This window comes from Chenopodium album, chromosome 4 (genome assembly GCF_948465745.1).
Source record: "Chenopodium album chromosome 4, dcCheAlbu1.1, whole genome shotgun sequence".
NCBI lineage: Eukaryota > Viridiplantae > Streptophyta > Magnoliopsida > Caryophyllales > Amaranthaceae > Chenopodium > Chenopodium album.
The window spans coordinates 3,635,103-3,655,537 of record NC_137837.1 but is presented as its reverse complement, the minus strand read 5'-3'; the positions used below and the strand labels follow the sequence as shown (position 1 = coordinate 3,655,537).

Here is a 20,435-nt window from a genome sequence, read left to right as displayed (position 1 = left end):
CAACTCAATCAAGCATTCTTTCCTCCCAACTAACCACCACCGACCGAGGGCAAGGTCATCGAACATATCGCAGGAATCAAATTCGTCTTTTTTTTTTTTTTTTGGTGAAGGCCAAATGCTTAATTTTTCAAAACTGTAGGGCAAAAATTTCAAAAGTCCCTAGGAGATTCGAAAATTCTAGGCGTTTTACCCCGTAGAGTTTTCAAGTTTTTTTTACGTTTTTTTATTTATCATAACTTTTGATTCCAAACTTGGATTAAGACAAATAATATATCGTCGAAAAGCTATAAAAGACTAATTTCTAACCTAATTCAAATCAAGTCAATATCATTTCTATATCTTAAGTTATGATATGGAGTAGGACTCAGTAGGAGCTTCAAGCTGCAAAAGGTTGTTGCAGGAAGATCTCCATCAATATTTCTCTCCGCTTTATACATTAATTAACGCGTGATTTTATCATATATTTCTAGTTAATACCAATTTATAAAATATACTCCGTATAAAAAATTGCTTTATTTCCTAAAAAAAAAAATGCTTTCGAGGATTGAATTAATTTGTTTCATACGATGTAAATTATGATTTATGACGTCTTTTCTGCAAGAATGTATATCAGTTTGGTTTGGAAGTACTTCATGACTTAATGTTTTCTGATCATTCAATGGCAGTTTTATTAACTATTAAGAGGTGATTCAGGTTGATGAATATTGTATCAGCAAGTGTATTAAACAGTTTGGTCCCCTATATCAAGTGTTCTAGTCAATATTATGCAGCTACCTTATTACTTCCTAATTGGTGTCTAAGTGTATTTTGACCGGAGGTGGGCCAAGGAAGCTGAATTATTAGCTTTAATAATTGACTTTTAATATCTTGTAAATTTTGTTGAAATTTTGGTTCAATGTCAATAAAAAAAAAAATCACAAACATAGACTTTGCTATTGGTGATTTGGGTAGTAGTAAGGTGACAACCATGGATATGATGCTTGCAACACTGGCACTTGTCCTATGGCTATCAAGAGATATAGTCGAAGCAGCTCCACCAATGGCAAAACCTGGTTGTCCAGATAAATGCGGAGATGTTACTATTCCATATCCATTTGGTATTGGTTCAAGGTGCTATTACAATGAATGGTATGAAATTACATGTAACACTTCAAATCCAATGCTCACCAAGTTCAGTCTTCAGGTGCTTAGGATTTCCTTAAGTTCGTCACAAGTGATAATCAATGCTCCAACCGTTGTTAACTCTACTGCACAAGATACAACATGGACGAGTGCTAATTTGGGTGGAAGCCCGTATAGTTTCTCCTCCATTTACAACGATTTTGCTCCTGTTAATTGTGTAGGGACTTCTTTTGTCAATGGTGGGGAAAATATAGTAGCTCGTTGTGGATCATTTTGTAATAGTCAAATTAGGGACAATACAACATCCCAGGAATCGATTTGCCTATCTGTTCTCCCCTATCCTCTGAGTATTTACGGTGTGAGAATCACCCGAACTAATGGGACTTACAGCTATGTCTTAGTAGCAAGCCGTGATTTCTTGAATAATCTTGAAATGTCTAACCCTCAGCAATCGCTTTCGTCCCTAGTCAGCAATGGAAGTCATGTACCGGTTAATCTTGATTGGAAATATTTTTATTTACCTAATCAATTCTTAAATGAGTCCAATTCTGGCAATTGTAACATGCATCAAGCTAATGGTGTTTACACATGCACCTGCCCGCAACGACAAGGTGGTAATCCTTACCTTCCTAATGGATGCCAAGGTATGTTTTGACTAACCAACTCCCCCCCCCCCCAACAAAACAACCACCACCACCCAAAAAAAGAAGGTTTTTTTGATGGAACCATACTTCCTTTTTTTTTTCTTTGGCAGAGTCGCCACGATGTGCAAGCTGCAAAGGTGATTGTTATGTCATTTCTGATGATTATATGGATGTTGGGTGTTATATTCCTAAAAAGAGCAGGGCACGCCTTCTGGGAGTTGTGTTAGGTAACATTTGAACTTCATTGTTCACATGGCATTATCTCATTTAGTTCATTATCATAAGCAATTACTTTGAATATTTATAACGCTATGTCATACTGGTACTAGATACATATGACAGAATTTAACAAACAGAAAGGCATATCATTGCTCATAAATGAGTATATGATAAGAAAATAGATGCTAATATGCAGAATTTTTTGTTTGCAGGATTGAGTATTGGCATAGGATCATTATTAGCGTCTCTAGGTTGCTATTGGTTGTGGCAGATTTTGAAGAGAAGGAAGAAGATAAAACTAAGAGCTAAGAACTTCAAACAAAATGGTGGTTTGCTTTTACAAAGACAAATGTGCTACAATGATTGTGTTGTGGAGAAAACAAAAGTTTTTACTGTCAGCGAATTAGAGGTAGCCACAGATAATTTCAATGAGAACAGAATACTTGGGCAGGGTGGCCAAGGTACAGTTTACAAAGGTATGCTGACGGATGGAAGGGTTATAGCAGTTAAGAAATCCAAAAAGGTTGATGAAAGCCAATTAGAGCCTTTCATAAACGAGGTAGTTATCCTCTCTCAAATTAACCACAGAAATGTGGTTAAACTTCTAGGGTGCTGTTTGGAAACCGAAGTACCTCTTCTTGTTTACGAGTTCATCCCAAATGGAACACTCTCTCAGCATATCCATAACCCAAGTGAAGAATTTCACATTCCTTGGAAAATGCGCTTGCAAATTGCTGCAGAATCAGCAGGTGCAATTGCATACCTTCACTCATCGTCGTCTGCTCCTATTTACCACAGAGATATCAAGTCTTCAAATATACTTTTGGATGACAAATACAGAGCAAAGGTTTCCGATTTTGGCACTTCAAGGACTATACTGATCGATCAGACTCACTTGACTACTCAAGTTCAAGGGACATTTGGATATCTAGATCCAGAGTACTTCCAATCCAACCAATTCACTGAAAAAAGTGATGTTTATAGCTTTGGAGTAGTCCTTGTTGAGCTTATGACAAGCAAGAAGCCAATATCTCCGGACAAATCTAAAGAATGGAGAAGTCTGGCCACGGAGTTTCTTCTTTTGGCGGAGAATTCTCGTTTGTCTGATATCCTTGATCCTCACGTCTCAAAGGACGCTAAGCAAGAGGAGCTAGAGGCTGTGGCTAACCTGGCTAAAGAATGTTTGAACTTGAACGGAAAGCAAAGGCCTTCTATGAAAGAAGTTGCTATAATACTCGAGGGGCTGCAATCGCGAAATGAAACTTCTTCAATACAGCAGACGTTCCCTGAATGGAACCAAGCAGTTACTGATGTGAGTGTGATGGACACAGCCCCCTTCACCTCAAGCACATTCTCTTCCCAGGAAGAAGATGCATTGATTCTTCATATATGAGCAGTGTACCATGTATGCCAATCTTTTGATTTTTATGGAAATTCAGGTGTGTGTGTGTGTGTGTGTGGGTGGTTGACCTCATCTGACTCGGGGGGATTGTTTTTGGGTCTGTCCTATGGCAATGCGTGTGTTAGCCCTTAGCCGGCAGCCAAGTTTCATTCGTATGTTGAATGAGCTACTGCCTTTACCTGACACAGATGCTCTAAAACTCCCATATTGTTCCACCATTTTAATGCTCCCACTTACCAAGCTCAGCTTAGGTTTACTTAGTTTGTTAAACTAAGTCGTTTCTATGAGGCAATGTAACCTCAAAGCACGACAAATTGCATAATCAAATTTGTCATCATTTTCGATAAATAATGAAGAAGCAGTTTGATTTATTCGTCAATTTGACGTATGATGCTCTTAACATGCAATGTACTACTAGTATCTATTGTAATTTACCAATTATATTCTTTATTTGGGCACTATTCTACTCCTAAATATGATGTACCTAGAAAAAAGCAAATTAATCTTAAAACCCATCAGTGATTAGACTGATTACAAACCAAACCCCCAACAGCCGAACAATCTAGTCTTAACCCACTAAATCTAAGACAGGTTTTTCTAAAATTGAAGGAAAAAATAGATGTTTATATTGATCAATACACACCCAGAAACTTATAGCAAGTCAAATACGTTTACTCAGTTAAACGAAACCAAATCTTTTCATTAAAAATGCAGACTAACTTCAATTTGTAATCAAAATATACAAAATTGAAATCAATATAGCTGGACTGCTGGAAAACCCAATACAAATGAATCAAATTTAATCATTCCCATCACTATATAAGACCATAAATTATTGGTTTGTAAGAAATGCCCAAATGCAATACATTAATCAAATACCCAAATCCTTAATCGTCAATTAATTCATCAATCTTTCAGTTCTTAATTAATTCATCAATCTTTCAGTTCTTAATTAATTCATCAATCTTTCAGTTCAAATTCACAAAATTAGAAAGAAGAAGAAAAAAAAAAAAATCACAGTTGCGACGCTGCAAGAAGAGAGAGGAGGAAAAGTTAAGCAGTGAAACAAAGTAAAAGAACCACTTACCAAATGGCGAGTGACTCTGAATTCGATCAACCTCATAAAAGTTTGAATTTAGCCGGAATTTCAGAGAGGTTGCAGTTGTTGCGGTGGTGGCGAAATGTAGTGAGTGAGACTGTGAGAGTGACTCAAATCACTCAATGAAGGACGCTAATTACTAATTAACCCTTAATCTCTTTTTTTTTATTTAAAATTTGTCAAAAACAACCTTTTAAAGTGTAACTTTATTTAAAATAATCTTTTAATTTTTTTTTTGCAATTTCAGACTACATTATAAATTTTTTTTTATCAAAGACAACCAAATGCTACTTTCCAGCGATGACTCTATTTTTCCCGATGTTGACCACTAGTGTGCAACGCACATGAACTCGTATATTGCTTAATACACCTATTTTCCCTCCAATTCACTTGTACTAAAAGAGGGATGAAAGAGAAGCAGGGGTTTTAATAGGAGTTAATTGGAGGGAAAAGGGGTGTATTAAGCAATATAGGAGGTCACGTGACTCGCACACTCGTGGTCAACATCGGGAAAAATAGAGTCAACGCTGAAAAGTAACACTTGATTGTCTTTGATAAAAAAAACTTTATAATGTGGTCTGAAAGATACCATAAGACGGATGTGTCTATGTGATATGTTTTATGCGTTGACATTCAAAACTAATTGATGATTTTGTGCTGATTAGTTAGACTACTCTCTCTAGCTCTCTCTCTTTATTACAAGTAGGAGGCAAAACTCAACTATTTCTTACAACAATTGGCATCTAATTTGCAGATGCCTCAGTGTCAACATTAAATTTTTGGTAAATTTCACTTTTATAAAATTTCCAAGTCCTAAGAACCAATATAAGTGAAACCAAACATCCAAACAATGTGGTACCACTAATAATAAGAAAAGAAACCTTGAAACAGTTTGCACCAATACAGTCCAAATCTTCCCCTAATTTTCTTTCCAACCCCTTGTCATTCAATTGTTTCAAAGCCTCTCTATCATAAAGTTTGCCTGTGACCACCACATTGAAAATATACGACCCAATTGGGCTAGCCACGGACCCAAAATTGTAGAGTGTGGCGTAGTACTTGAGCCCAAAAATATCCGATATGATAGCATAAACCAATGGCCATTGAGCCCCAAAGCAAAACCCAATGATCACTGATGCTATATAGAGTGAGTTAGGGACTGCAAAAGCAATAAGGAGGTGACCCACACAAGAGACAAGTAGGACTAGACTCATCATCATGGGTCTTGGAAACTTGTATTTTTTTAGAAATATCTCAGATGAAAATCCAGAAGTGACTCGACCTAGGTAGTTCCATATGCTTACAAGCGAGACAAATGTGTTTATGCTTCGAGTTGGATAGCCTAAAGAGCTCCCTATCTGGCCCAAATTATCAATCATGGTTAGGGTCCCACCTAGACCACAAATAGAAGCCACAAAAAGGATGAGCATGTCAATACTAAAGAGGGCTTGGAGGATGGTGTAGTCTTCTCCTCTGTTTGGTGGCTTGAATATGTTGGTTAGGCAAGTACCTTGGTTGTCCTTTGGGTCATCATTCGAGGGTTCTATTCGCGGTTGTTCTTCCCTTTGTTCAGCAACAACTTCAAGAGTTGAATCAATTCTTTTGCTTTGGCTTGCAAGGTAGGAGTAATCTTCTTTTGCAAAAATTACAAGGGGTAGAAAGACAAGAAAAATAACAACCAAGGCACTTGCATAGTATCCGGCCCTAGTGAACAAGAGACTATTTTGCACTATAATCAAGACCATTAAAAACCCTGCAAGTGAGAGTGATATATAGAGCAGATTATAGAAGACCTTAACCTCATTCTGTTGTCGATCTTGATCCGCCTTCATAACTCTTATAGTTCGAAGAAAAATCATGGAAACAACTGCAGGAAGCCAAGAGATGAACAAAATAAGGTCTTTAGATTTATTACCATAAAAGGCATGGTAAAGTTGTGTAAGGATTGCACTACTTAGACCTACATAGCCCTTCAAAAGTCCTAGCACAATTCCTCGGCTTTCAGGGAAGTTCTTGACACAAGTTACCAGAGCACCCGTGTTGGCAAAGGCTTGTGAGTCGGCTCCTATGCAAATGTAGAGACACATTTGCCATACAGGAACTCGCTTGAGATGGCCGGTTACAGCAAGCCAGATCATGAAGTAGCCAAAGTTCATCAAGGCTCCAATAAACAGGACAACCCAAGGTGGGGTGATCTCGTTGATGAGGCCTGATAACACCCCCACATTAGACCCCAAATCCTTGAAGAAGCTAAGAAGATTTAGTGTGTCTTGGTCATAACCCATTGAGGATTTTATGTCGTTTGAATAAAGCCCAAACATGTATCCTGTACCTGACACAGTCATGATCAGGATACACCCGAAGACCATGAACCATCTTCCAAGGATCAATTGTGATCCAAAGCGACTAATAGAGAATGCCATAGTGTTTTGAGTTCCTAGACAGACAGGAAGTTTCTAAACTCGCTTGAAGGGATGAAAGTTGGGTGCTTAGAGCACCCTTATATAAAGTGGAACGCGAAAGATCAGTTTAACAATAACATGTCACTGCTAGGAGGCCTGCAGAACAACGACTGCCACAAAATCAAGAAAAAAAAATAAGTTTGAAACACGGATTTTGCGAATCACTTTTCCAAGTTCAAGAAAGTGACAAGTTCATTACCATTTTGAATGATAAACTCAAAACTGATGTATAATCTGTGTTATTGTGACAGAAATTAGTTACATACAGGAGTTAGCTAGCGGTACATCTGTACAAATTACAAGAATTTGGGAGTTTGGCCAAGATTGAAAGCTATACACGGCTCTTGCCAAATTCCTGGTAAAATGTCAAAATCACATTTGCATGAGATCTATCTATGTAGTTAAGATTGCAAAAGGAGTTTGATGTTAGGTGTGATTTTAAGCATAAAAATATGATTTGATTGGCTCATAACATATTCATGAACTCTGAATCTTAAAAATAATGTTATGAAAATAATGTGTTGTGAGTCCTTGTAATGCAAAAATGCCCCTATTAAACCGCAAGTTTGTTGGAAATTATAGTTTAGATCAAGTTGTTGAGTTAGTTTTTATTGTTTCCTTAGTTTGAGGAAGTTTGTTATTAGCTTGTAAATATGTTATATAAATACTTCAAGCTCGAGCTAGTCAGTTGTTTTTATATATATTAAAAAAAAAAAATAAAGAAAAAAAATTAGTTACAACAAATTTTTTTGTAATAATTACTTGCATTGCAATCCCTTTACCTAAGAGTGTAAGACAACATTACTAATTCCTGAAGAACTAGTCAGTTCAAAGCAGAAGACAGAAAGAAAGCAAGCTAAAAGAAGCAGAATGGCTACATGAAAGAAGTGTTCTTGTAAACAAATAATAAGAAACTCGAAAACAGTTATCTTAACAACTAAGGAGAAGCAGACCGATAATCTGACCTCCAAAGAGATAAAATTGCATTCTGCCCTGGAAACATCATTCTGCACTTATCTCAACCTCTGTAATCTATATAATTTCTGACAGTTGATGCACCCCTGCATACTGTATTGAAACAATAAAACTCGCGGTCATAAAACTAATAACAAAGTATACTTACACTATGGATATAGAATATACTATGTATTGTAAAAGCTAGCGAGGAGAGCATATCTCAATAATCATATCCTTCTCAAAAGTCAACTGACAAGAAGAATTCTGGTCAGTAGAGGGCTGAAAAAGCTGATGTTCACTTAACAAGCCATGGATCTCATTGTTGCCTTGAATAGACTGATGATCCTGTGTCTGCTTACATAATCCATCTAACACACTTGCAACTTCCTTCATGGATGGCCGATCCTCACCTTTTACACTAAAGCATTGGGCTACAAGATTTCCGACAGTAATAAGCTCCTCAGGAGATGCTTCCTTCATGAGTTGAGGCTCAAGGATATCAAAATACTGATTGTTTTTTATTGCACTAATAAAATGCATTGCTAAGTTTCTGTCTTCCAGTCCGGTCTCCCATGAAATTGGTTTTCTCTTTGTTAATAGTTCAACCAGAACAACTCCAAAGCTGTAGACATCACTCTTCTCGGACAGATGACTTGTCAGAAAGTACTCTGGATCAAGATACCCAAATGTACCTTGAACCAGGGTGGTAACTTGAGTTTGATCAATGGGAACTAACCGGGAGACTCCAAAATCCGCTACTTTTGCAGTAAAATTATCATCCAAGAGTATGTTGGAAGACTTGATATCTCTATGGATGATGGGCATTGAAGCTGCAGAGTGCAGATACGAAACTGCATTGGCAGCCTCAGTTGAAATTCTCAGACAGTTTTCCCATGAAAGCCAACGTACATCATTATTGTGTATGTGATCAAAAAGAGTTCCATTGGAAACAAATTCATAGACCAACAAGGGAACTTCAGTCTCCAAACAACATCCTAAGAGTTTAACCACATTTCGGTGGTTAATCTGGGTTAGGATTACCACCTCATTGATGAACTGCTCGACTTGACTCTGGTCACTTGCCATAGATTTTTTTACTGCAACTACTTGGTCATTTGGTAAAATCCCCTTATACACAGTACCAAAACCACCACGTCCAAGAATGTTTTGCTTGCTGTAATTGTTGGTAGCTTCCCTCAACTCTTGAGTAGTAAATATTTTTGTTGAATCATTGCTGCCTTGGTTCAAAGAAAGCTGTTGTTTCAACAAAAAACCACCATTTTGGTGGAAGAATTTCTCTTTCATTTTCATATGCTTCCGTTTCTTAATACAAAGATATATGCAGCTTATGTTTCCAGTACACAACATTAAGCCAATGACTGAACCTGCATGAAGCACTTAAAAGGCTCATCACAGTCTTGCATTCATATATGCTTAACATAAGTTTCAACCAGAGAAAAAAAAAAACATGATAATAATGCATGTAGCACTACTGAATTATCTGTTGCAATCCTTATTTTGTCTTTCATAATAGTCTTAATGCTAATCCTTGATTAATAACAGTAGAGCAATATTTTTTTTTTTTTTTTTTTTTTTTTTTTTTTTTGGAAACATAATAACAGAAGAACATAAATATGAAACACTTACCACCAAGAAGAACCAGAAGGACCAGCCATGTATAAGCTTTATCTTCATTGTATCGGACACAGAGATAATGTTTCCCTTGCTTGATGCACCCTAACTTACATTCCTTGCATTCTTTAGGAACTGGTAAATTAGGAAAAGTGAACTGAATCAGAAATTGTAATTCGGCAGCAATTTCAATTTTTCTGAAATGATATAGTATATCAGAAAGTAAGAATCTTTTATGCTTACCTTGGCATCCATACGGAAGATAAGGATTCCCAAAAGTTCCATAATTGCAGTAGCAATCATACTTATCTGGAGGGCCTTGACAATTCTTGTTTGTGTCATCAGCAGGCATTGTTATGTTTTCGGGTGTCCATTCCAGTATTGTCGGGACTACTGCAAACTTAGAGAGACTTGGATCTACAGCCTCACTGATAATTGATGAGGTTCTGTTCATCAACATGGTGTTTGTGCAGTCATTAGTACCATTACCAAAGTTGAAAATGTTCACGCTGTAAAAGTCAAGTGAAGAAGGAAGATTAAAGCTGCAACACCCACGGCCAATGCAGTCATTCGTTATCATAGGACTCTTATCACAAACTGTTGCACACCCTCCTATGATCTTATTGCTTCTATCTAACAAGAGGGTGCTACTCCCACAACCCCCAACAAAAAGAGAATTGTACCCTGCCGTAAACAAATAAGGAGTTCCCCTAAGATCGATGCTGCTTATATTTGTATCTAGGATGCTGCAGGTCCTCTGCAGGGAAGTTTTTACTGTAATAGTGTTCTGAACCGAAGTATGAATACCTATCTGTTCAACCTCAAGGTTAAATTTATTCAGAAAAAGTTTTGGGTGCAACAAAGAGGTATTGCAAGTAACCGAGTATGGTAGGCTGTAGTAGCAATCAACCCCTATTCCAAAAGGGTATGGAATGCTCACATTCCCACAGATATCCTGACAGCCAGGCTTTGCTATGGGAGGATCAGCTGTTATCAGTAATGCCGCCGTCAACAATGGGTGCACCCACATACACAGAGCTACAATGATGAGCTGAAACAAGTAGTAAAACATGATTCCTAAGATTTTTTGAGCATGAAATGGACAGCATATAAAATATGAACGATGCATTAATTATATAAAAAACTTCACAGCAATGATCATATAGATAGCAGTCATAGCACCCAAAGAACCCATGATGGTCAGAGCCACCAAATTTAAAAGCTGGTGGAATACTTAATTTTCAGTGGAAAAGTCAACATAAGCCACCTTACCTAAAGTGAATGACACACAACTTAAATCAATATATATTTCTTAACAAAATTCACTTCTATAGGATAGTATATACTTCGTACTGCAAAATTCTTTTGTACCAATTGCTAAAAGTTAGAGAAGTTAAATTTAAAGGAACCAAAGAAGTTCAAAATCAACAATATACCTTTAGACCAAACAAAGTATTCCCTCTTCCCTTAAATAAAAGTTATGTAGAATATGTTTGGTTGTGTAAAAAAAATATTATTATTAGACGAAAAGAATAGAAACTTTGACCATCCACATTGCTAATCTTTTGACAGTCCCATTTTCATTCTTCTCTTTCATTATAGATCCTCACACATGTGATTAATAGTACATAATTGACCAAACAAAACAATTAAAGTGTGACCACTGATTTCAGCAGTTCCACACATCTGCAGGATTTTGTTCTGTTAGAATTTCCACATTTCTCTGACCACTGAGGTATCTATATTGTATCAACGTACCTTGGCTTTCCGTTGGCAGCCTACTGCAGTACTGCACATGTCTGTGTTCTATCTGAAAGTATGAGAGAAACGGACAGTTCCAAAATGGGAAGAACAAGTTAAAACGGAGGGAATAATTAATAAAAGGCCCTAAAAGAGATCTATAATCATAAAGAGCTCATTCAAAATAAATATGCTGAGACTCAAAGCATACGATATGTATCATGCTAAGACACTGATATCATACCTTTGCTGTTAAGAGCAAGAAAGTAATCAATTCTTTCAATAAATATTACAGAGTTAATCAGTTTAGTAAGGGGAATGAAGACAAGCAAGAATTAATTCTTATTCAAAAAATACTGATGACAAATAAAGATCTAGAGCTCAAAATTCATTACCTAAACAGAATTCAGGAAACATGCCTTAATCTGACCTTCAAAAATTACAAGTATTTTACTCAGAAAACAGGACTTTGATGTCTGTGATCTGGTGAATTTTCTGACATTTGACACTCCCCTGTATCCTGTCACAAACCATATCCTGTAGCCCTGGATTTAATACATAATCACGATGATCTTATTCAACAAATGTATTACATTCACTGATTCTGAATTGAGATCGTTTAAACAAGATAACAAAAAAAATCAATTCTTCAGTTGCTTAATTTCCTTGAGTAGATCAAAGCATTGAGTCCACTGGTAGGATTCTTATGGAAAATCTCATTGTCCTGAAACAATTCTTTGTATATGGACAAAGCAAATTCCTTAAAAGGCTAGCGAGGAGAGCTCATCTCCATAATTAACTCCTTCTCAAAATTAATCTGGCGAGATGTATTCTGGTCTTGGGAGGGCTGAACACAAGAGTGCTTATGTACACTTAGCAAGCCATTGTTTTCATTATTGCATTGATTAGACCCAGGGTGCTTTGATTTCTTCATCAATCCTTCTAACTCTTTTGCAATGTCCTTCATAGATGGCCGGTCTTCTCCTTTAACACTAAGGCATTGATCTACAAGATTTCCAATGGTAATAAGCTCCTCCTGAGATGCTTCCTTCATGAGTTGAGGCTCAAGGATATCAAAAAGCTGATTGCTCTTGATTGAACTAATGAATTGCATCGCTAAGTTCCTATCTTCCAGTCCAGTCTCCCATGAAATTGGCTTTCTCTTCGTTAACAATTCAACAAGAACTACTCCAAAGCTGTAGACATCACTCTTCTCAGACAGATGACTTGTCAGAAAGTACTCCGGATCAAGATATCCAAAAGTTCCTTGAACCAGGGTGGTAACTTGATCTTGATCAATGGGAACTAACCTAGAGACTCCAAAATCCGCTATTTTTGCTGTAAAATTATCATCCAAAAGAATGTTGGAAGACTTGATATCTCTATGGATGATAGGCATTGAAGCTGCAGAGTGCAGATAAGCAATTGCATTAGCAGCCTCAGTTGAAATTCTTAGACAGTGTTCCCAAGAGAGCCAACGGGGGCCATCATTGTGTATGTGATCAAAGAGAGTTCCATTAGAGACATATTCATAAACCAACAAGGGCACTTCAGTCTCCAAGCAACATCCTAAGAGCTTTACCACATTTCGGTGGTTAATCTGGGTTAGGATTACCACCTCATTGATAAACTGCTCGACTTGACTCTGATCACTTACCACAGATTTTTTTATTGCAACTACTTGGTTATTTGGTAAATTCCCCTTATACACGGTACCAAATCCACCACGTCCTAGAATGTTATTTTTGCTGTAATTGTTGGTAGCTTCCCTTAGCTCTTGAGTAGTAAATATTTTTGTTGAATCATTGTTACCTTGGTTCAAAGAAAGTCGCTGTTTCAACAAAAAACCGCCATTTTGATGGAAGAACTTCTCCTTCAATTTCATATGCTTCCTTCTCTTAATACAAAGGTATATGCAGCTCATGTTGCCAGTACACAACATTAAGCCAATTATTGAACCTGCATAAATAATTTTTTGGCCCATTACTCAGTTATGTACTTGTATATGCTCAACAAACAGGTTACAGGTGTCTTCATGTATCAATAATATTAATGTTATTAGTCAACATCATTTCTGATTTCAGAAAGCATCACAAATCATGTTTTACTGCGCTTTCTTATATCATGCATAATGTATATACCATAAGCCAATATTGTTTCAGTTGTGAGCCTTGTTCAATTCATAGCAGTCCCTTACACATAGTAATACTCAAGTTTGGAATACTTACTGCCAATGATAAACCAAATGATTCGTTGTGTATTTGGATCACGGTCAATGCCAATACAATGATAAAGATTTCCATCTTTGGAGCACCCTCGTTTGCATCCCTTACATTCTCTTGGGACTAGAATTGAAGGAGACTGATTATGATCACGAAATTAAGATTGAACAGCCTAACAATAAAACTATAATGATTAATATATACGAAGTAAAAGTTAGGATTGTTTATGCTTACCTTGGCATCCATAAGGAAGATAAGGATTCCCATAATAGCCATATTTGCAGTAGCAATTAAAATTCTCTAGAGGACCTTCAGCAGGATAGCAGTACCTGTTTCGGTCATCAGAGGGCACTGCTATGTTTCCAGAGGCCCATTGCAGTACAGTCGGGATAACTGCAAACTCTGAGAGACTTGGATCAACCACCTTGTTTACAATTGCGGTCTTATAAATCAACATAATGTTCGTGCAATTATATTCACCTTTACCAAAGTTAAAAACATTTAAACGATAAAAGTCAAGTGAAGAAGGAACATCAATGCTGCAACACCCACGGCCAGTGCAGTTATTCGTTATTATATGACCTTTATCACAAGCTGTCGTACACCCACCTAAGGCTTTATTACTTCTATCCAACAAGAGAGTACTACTCCCACAACCCCCCACGATAAAAGCATTGGAATCCCCAAAGAACCAGTAAGGAGTTCCCCTAAGGTCGATGCTAGTTATGTTTACATCTTGGACGCTGCAGGTCCTCTGCAGCGGCGTGTTCACTATTAAGGTGTGTGTATACATGTTTTCTAGACTAATCTCTATCACCTCATAGTTGAATTTACTCAGAAAAGGCTTTGGAGACAGCAGAGAGGTATTGCAAGTAACAGCATATGGTAAGCTGTGGTAGCAATCTTCCCCTATACCAAACGGGTACGGAATGCTCACATTCCCACAGATATCCTGACAGCCAGGTTTTGCAATGGGAGGATCAGCTGTCATCGGCGGCAATGAAGATGCCGCCGTCAACAATGGGTGCACCAACATAAATAGAGCTATAATGATGAGCTGAAACATGTTATGAAACATGGTACCAAAGGCTTTTTGTATAATGGACAGCATATATAAAAACTGAAGTAGTTACAAATGAAAAAGAGAGCTTCACAGCAATAATCATAATATCATATAGATATCCCCTAAGAAGAATTGATGGTCAGCGGATTCAGATCCACCTAATCTAAAACTAGGGGTATACTTAAGAAAACAAGGGGAAAGTCAACAAAAGACAACTTAACCCAAAGTGAATGCTGTTTCTGGCCAATTTATATAATACTGACAAGATACACAAAATCCACTTCAGAAAAAGGTCAATGTCAGCATCTATTATCTACAGGGTATTATAATATTCCTTTTTTTCTTTTTAATTTCTACTCAATCACTGAGTAATATAGATTAGAATACCAAGGAAAATAAAATTAAACAAATAGATACAATATAAAATTGAGGGAGGGGAAAGGTAGATAATTTGTGGGGTGATGGGGTTAAGACGATAATAGACATCTAATAAAATTGGAATGAAGGAGAAGTGAATAGAACAAAATAACTCACTAACCAAAAAGTATGTAGAACCAAAAAAAACAACCACAAACAATTGGGGCGGCTTATTTTTGAACGAGCAAAGAAATTTAAGTTAAGAAGATACCTTTAACAAAGTATTACCTCTGTCCGAAAATAATGGTCACAACTCATGCGTCTGTTGCATCGTATGTTGAGACTTTGGGAAAAAACAAATTCCCAAAGAAATAGAACTTTGACCTTCCACTAGCAAATCTTTAATCTTTTGACACTCCCTTCAGTATTCACTCTCTTTCACACTAGATTCCCAACCGCCCATGTGATTAAATAATTAACAATACATATTCGACTAAACAAAACAATGAACAAGTGATTATTGAGATCACCAGGCCAGCAGTTCCATATATCTGCAGGATCTCTGTCAGATATTCCACATTAATCTGAGAGTTGCTACTGAGGTTACTATATACTCTGAATCAATGTATCCTTAGATTTCTATTGGAGCCTGCTGGCCATGCCGGTGTCATTTCTTTACAGTGAAATATATAAAAGATGATATCACGATACATGAAGCAAACAACTACAAGCAATACTGTTCTTGCACGTAATATACTAACAAAAAAACATCTAAACTCAAAGCTATTAAAATTAAACAAAGAATCTTAAAACATGCCTTAATTTGATAGACCACCACCTATTTGGTGGAATTGGATAAATTTGATCTCCCAGGCAATTGCATTGTTTGCTTCAGTAAGTTGAAACGTTGTTGCACTTATAAAGAGTGGACATTTTCAGTCCTGAAATTATTGTTTACAGTATGGATAAAAGAATTTCTTGATCAGCTAACGAGGGGAACTCATCTCAACAATTAAATCCTCCTCAAAATTTATCTGACGGGTTATATTCTGATCTTCGGAAGGCAGAATGATCAAGTGTCTATGTTCTTCATTATCGTGCTGATTAGAACAAGGTTGTATTATTATCTTCTTCATCAGTCCTTCTAACTCCGTTGCAACATCCTTCATGGATGGCCGATCATCTCCTTTTACACTAAGACATTTCTCTACAAGATCTGCAATGCTAAAAAGTTGCTCCTGAGATGCTTCCTTCATGAGTTGAGGCTCAAGAATATCACAAAATTGATTGCTCTTGACTGAACTAATGAATTGCATCGCTAAGTTTCTATCTTCAAGTCCAGTCTCCCATGAAATTGGTTTTCTCTTTGTTAAAAGTTCAACCAGAACCACGCCAAAGCTGTAGACGTCACTCTTCTCAGACAGATGACTTGTCAGAAAGTACTCTGGATCAAGATACCCAAATGTTCCTTGAACCAGGGTGGTAACTTGAGTTTGATCGATGGGAACTAACCGGGAGACTCCAAAATCCGCTATTTTTGCAGTAAAATTATCAACCAAGAGAATGTTGGAAGACTTGATATCTCTATGGATGATGGGCATTGAAGCTGCAGAGTGCAGATAAGAAATTGCATTGGCAGCCTCAGTTGAAATTCTCAGACAGTTTTCCCATGAAAGCCACCGTGCACCATTATTGTGTATGTGATCGAAAAGAGTTCCATTGGAAACAAATTCATAGACCAACAAGAGAACTTCAGTCTCCAAGCAACATCCTAAGAGTTTAACCACGTTTCGGTGGTTAATCTGGGTTAAAATTACCACCTCATTGATGAACTGCTCGACTTGACTCTGGCCACTTACCGTGGATTTTTTTACTGCAACTACTTGGTCATTTGGTAAAATCCCCTTATACACAGTACCAAAACCACCACGTCCAAGAATGTTGTTCTTGCTATAATTGTTGGTGGCTTCCCTCAACTCTTGAGTAGTAAATATTCTTGTTGAATCATTGCTGCCTTGGTTCAAAGAAAGCCGTTGTTTCAACACAAAACCACCATTTTGGTGGAAGAATTTCTCTTTCATTTTCAAATGCCTCCTTTTCTTAACACAAAGGTATATGCAGCTTATGTTTCCAGTACACAGCATTAGGCCAACTATTGAACCTGCATGAAGCACTTTTAAGCCTCATTACACAGTTGTACACTTGTATATGCTTAACATACTAGAGTTATCATGTATCAATTACACTAAAATTTTATAATGAGCTTAAATAATGAGACTCAGCATCATTCAACTCCAGAAAAACATGATAATGTATATAGATATACTAATTTCTCTGCTGAAATCTTAGTTCTGTTCATGGTAGTCTAAATGCTATTCCTTAATTTATAACAGCAGAGCATAAGTATGGAACACTTACCACCAAGAAGAACCAAAAGGATCAACCGGGTATGAGATTTATCAGAATTGTATCGAACACATAGATAATGGTTCCCTTGTTTGGTGCACCCTAGCTTGCATTCCTTGCATTCTTTTGGTACTAATTAAGTTGGGAAAAAGTTAACTGAATCAGAAATTGTAATTGGGCAGCACTTTAAATTTTATTCTGAAATGTATCAGACAGTAAAGATCTGTAATGCTTACCTTGGCATCCATACGGAAGATAAGGATTCCCAAAAGTTCCATAATTGCAGTAGCAATCATACTTATCTGGAGGGCCTTGACAATTCTTGTTTGTGTCATCAGCAGGCATTGTTATGTTTCCGGGTGTCCACTCCAGTACTGTCGGGACTACTGCAAACTTAGAGAGACTTGGATCAACTGCCCCGCTGATAATTGATGAGGTTCTATTCATTAACATGGCGTTTGTGCAGTCATTAGTACCATTACCAAAGTTGAAGATGTTCACGCTGTAAAAGTCAAGTGAAGAAGGAAGATTAAAGCTGCAACACCCACGGCCAATGCAGTCATTCGTTATCATAGGAATCTTATCACAAACTGTTGCACAACCTCCAATGATCTTGTTGCTTCTATCTAACAAGAGGGTGCTACTCCCACAACCCCCAACAAAAAGAGAATTGTACCCCGCCGTAAACAAATAAGGAGTTCCCCTAAGGTCGATGCTGCTTATATTTGTATCTAGGATGCTGCAGGTTCTCTGCAGCGGAGTTTTTACAGTTATAGTGTTCTGAACCAAAGTATTAATACTTATCTGTTCAACCTCAAGGTTAAATTCGTTCAAGAAAAGTTTTGGGTGCAACAAAGAGGTATTGCAAGTAACCTCATAGGGTAGGCTGTGGTAGCAGTCATCCCCTATTCCAAAAGGGTACGGAATGCTCAAATTCCCACAAATATCCTGACAACCAGGCTTTGCAATAGGTGGATACGCCACCATCAGTGGTGAAGATGCCACTGTAAGCAATGGGTGAACCAAAAAATATAAAGCTATTAAGATGAACTGGAGCAAGAGGTAGTTCATTGTTCCCAAAATATTTCAATTTTTACCTACCAAGAAGCTGTTTGGTCAGAACCATCTGATTCAAAATTATCCTTCTCCTGCAAGTTCTTAAATCCTTTAGCCCATAATGCTCAAGATAGGGGACTTCAACCTATTAAAAAAAAAGGAAAAGAATACTTGAAATTTGAAAACAGTGTAAAACTCAACAACATACAACTTACCAAAAATGAAGCACAAAGCACAGCTAACCATGTGGAAGAACGTGAATGTTGAAATAATAGGATACTAATCAAATTATATAATAATTCAATCTGTAATTAATAAAATACCAACAAAACAGTGGTAGTAGCCTTTTATTGGACAATCAAAGATTTTTTAAAACTTGCCTTGTTGTCTGAATAATTTAACATTTCATATCCTTTAACAATTCCTCCTCCTTTCGCTCTCTTTCAAACTAGATCCAAACCCATATAGTTAAGTACTTACATTGACATACGGAGTACTTCACAGTTTACATGGTACATTAAGTAGGAGTGGGAAGCTGATTGTGAAGAAACTAGAGGAAAATTAAGGTCACATTAGCATTTTTTTAACTTCATTTAACTGACAGAAATGATAGCTTCACTTAAAATGTAACGCAATAGTGCTAGACCTTGGAAATTCATCAAGACCTTGCCAAAGCTCAATTGCTCAAAGGCTTTGTGTATCATGCATCTTCCGTTTTACATCACTCCAGATTCTGTCATCTTGCGTTGCAACCCCCTCAACTCCTTGAACACGAGTCCAAAGGCTTCTGCATTTTTTGAAGCTGTAATACAACTTCCTCCATGGTTGGCCTTAGCTTCTTTCTCCTTGACTTTGGACACACCTCATAGTAAGCTCAGTAAACTGTGCTATAGTAGATTTTACACTTCCTTCTAGCAATAATCTCTGATCAACAATGTCTAACACACAATTTTGTGTTGTATATGAAATAAAGTAACTAACTAAATCACCACCTTGTTTCCACATATTTGCAGGATCTTTCCCGGTTATCAGTTCCACCATAACAACCCCAAAACTATAAACATCACATTTCTCAGAGACCACTAAGGTCTCTGCATACTCCGGATCAATGTATCCTTCACTTCCCACGAGCGGCCATTCTGGTTTCAATTCCTCAGGGTCAATAGAAATGGACAGTCCGAAGTTAGAAAGTTTAGCAGAGAGAGACTCATCCAAGAAAATGCTTGCTGACTTGACATTCCTGTGAACAATAGGCTTTGATTCTGCAGAATGCATATAAGAAATTGCATACGCAATTTCAGTGGCAATTCTCAAGCGATTTTTCCAGGAGATCCAGCACTCACTTGACCTATGCAAATGATCAAACAAGTTACCATGCATTAACTCATGGACGAGCATGGGAACATGAGTCTCTAAGCAACAACCATAGAGGCGAACCACATTTTTGTGGCTGATATGCTGCTTGATAGTGACCTGATTTAAGAAGAACTCAATCAGTTCATCTGAGCCAGAAAGGCCATGACGGGTCTTTATAGCAACAGCTCGATCTTCAAGGTTTCCTCTATATACAGTGGCAATATTGCGACCAATGATCTGAGCTGGATGATAACCATTTGTTGCACGATAAATATCTTCATCTGAATATATCTTAATTGGCTCTTTACCCTTGCCTTTAAAGCATGCAATCTGCATCTCCAAAAGAACAGCCCCATTGCGGACGAAGTTTCTCTCTTTTTCCTCTGATGTTAATTCATTAACAGTTGGGATTTCAAGCATGTATGGATCATAAGAACTACACGAATAACAACTTTTTAACATCTTAAAGACCTGCAAAACACCAGCTAGTTTTGTGAGTGACTTCAGTAGTTGCAATCTAACAAATTACAGCCTAATTACAGCCCTTACCTATCATATAGAGAAAAAGAATAATTAACTGTCTAACAAACCTGAGGCAAAGTAAAAATATATTATCAAACACCATGTTCCAAAATGACAGGTAACCTAAGCTGAAAGTCCTTTTTAAGATCACATTCATATATAACATGGAATTATTG

The 20,435-nt window shown here is 37.1% G+C and overlaps 6 protein-coding genes across 6 annotated transcripts; 1 reads left to right on the top strand and 5 right to left on the bottom strand.

Annotated features, from left to right (window-relative positions):
• The first annotated feature begins 951 nt into the window (after positions 1-951).
• On the top strand, positions 952-3,766 carry LOC145626366 (putative wall-associated receptor kinase-like 16). Its single transcript, XM_081678787.1, has 3 exons — positions 952-1,766; positions 1,877-1,993; positions 2,198-3,766. Exons 1-3 carry the CDS (start codon positions 968-970, stop codon positions 3,376-3,378), a joined length of 2,097 nt encoding a protein of 698 aa, XP_081534913.1. The 5' UTR covers positions 952-967; the 3' UTR covers positions 3,379-3,766.
• A 1,463-nt stretch (positions 3,767-5,229) lies between these two features.
• Positions 5,230-7,014, bottom strand: LOC145627495 (protein NUCLEAR FUSION DEFECTIVE 4-like). Its single transcript, XM_081679885.1, has one exon. The coding sequence runs from the start codon at positions 6,907-6,909 to the stop codon at positions 5,230-5,232; it is 1,680 nt and encodes a 559-aa protein (XP_081536011.1). The 5' UTR covers positions 6,910-7,014.
• A 499-nt stretch (positions 7,015-7,513) lies between these two features.
• On the bottom strand, positions 7,514-10,679 carry LOC145626365 (wall-associated receptor kinase 2-like). The gene is made up of 3 exons (XM_081678786.1): positions 9,781-10,679; positions 9,553-9,672; positions 7,514-9,290 (listed from the first exon to the last, which is right to left on the bottom strand). The coding sequence occupies exons 1-3, from the start codon at positions 10,664-10,666 to the stop codon at positions 8,107-8,109; spliced, it is 2,190 nt and encodes a 729-aa protein (XP_081534912.1). The 5' UTR covers positions 10,667-10,679; the 3' UTR covers positions 7,514-8,106.
• Positions 10,680-11,598: 919 nt separating this feature from the next.
• Positions 11,599-14,717, bottom strand: LOC145626364 (putative wall-associated receptor kinase-like 16). Its single transcript, XM_081678785.1, has 3 exons — positions 13,734-14,717; positions 13,506-13,622; positions 11,599-13,236 (listed from the first exon to the last, which is right to left on the bottom strand). Exons 1-3 carry the CDS (start codon positions 14,608-14,610, stop codon positions 12,047-12,049), a joined length of 2,184 nt encoding a protein of 727 aa, XP_081534911.1. The 5' UTR covers positions 14,611-14,717; the 3' UTR covers positions 11,599-12,046.
• An 818-nt stretch (positions 14,718-15,535) lies between these two features.
• LOC145626363 (putative wall-associated receptor kinase-like 16) lies at positions 15,536-18,520 on the bottom strand. The gene is made up of 3 exons (XM_081678784.1): positions 17,562-18,520; positions 17,338-17,457; positions 15,536-17,080 (listed from the first exon to the last, which is right to left on the bottom strand). Exons 1-3 carry the CDS (start codon positions 18,394-18,396, stop codon positions 15,906-15,908), a joined length of 2,130 nt encoding a protein of 709 aa, XP_081534910.1. The 5' UTR covers positions 18,397-18,520; the 3' UTR covers positions 15,536-15,905.
• A 692-nt stretch (positions 18,521-19,212) lies between these two features.
• LOC145627494 (putative wall-associated receptor kinase-like 16) lies at positions 19,213-20,199 on the bottom strand. The gene has a single exon (XM_081679884.1). The coding sequence runs from the start codon at positions 20,197-20,199 to the stop codon at positions 19,213-19,215; it is 987 nt and encodes a 328-aa protein (XP_081536010.1).
• Positions 20,200-20,435: the final 236 nt, after the last annotated feature.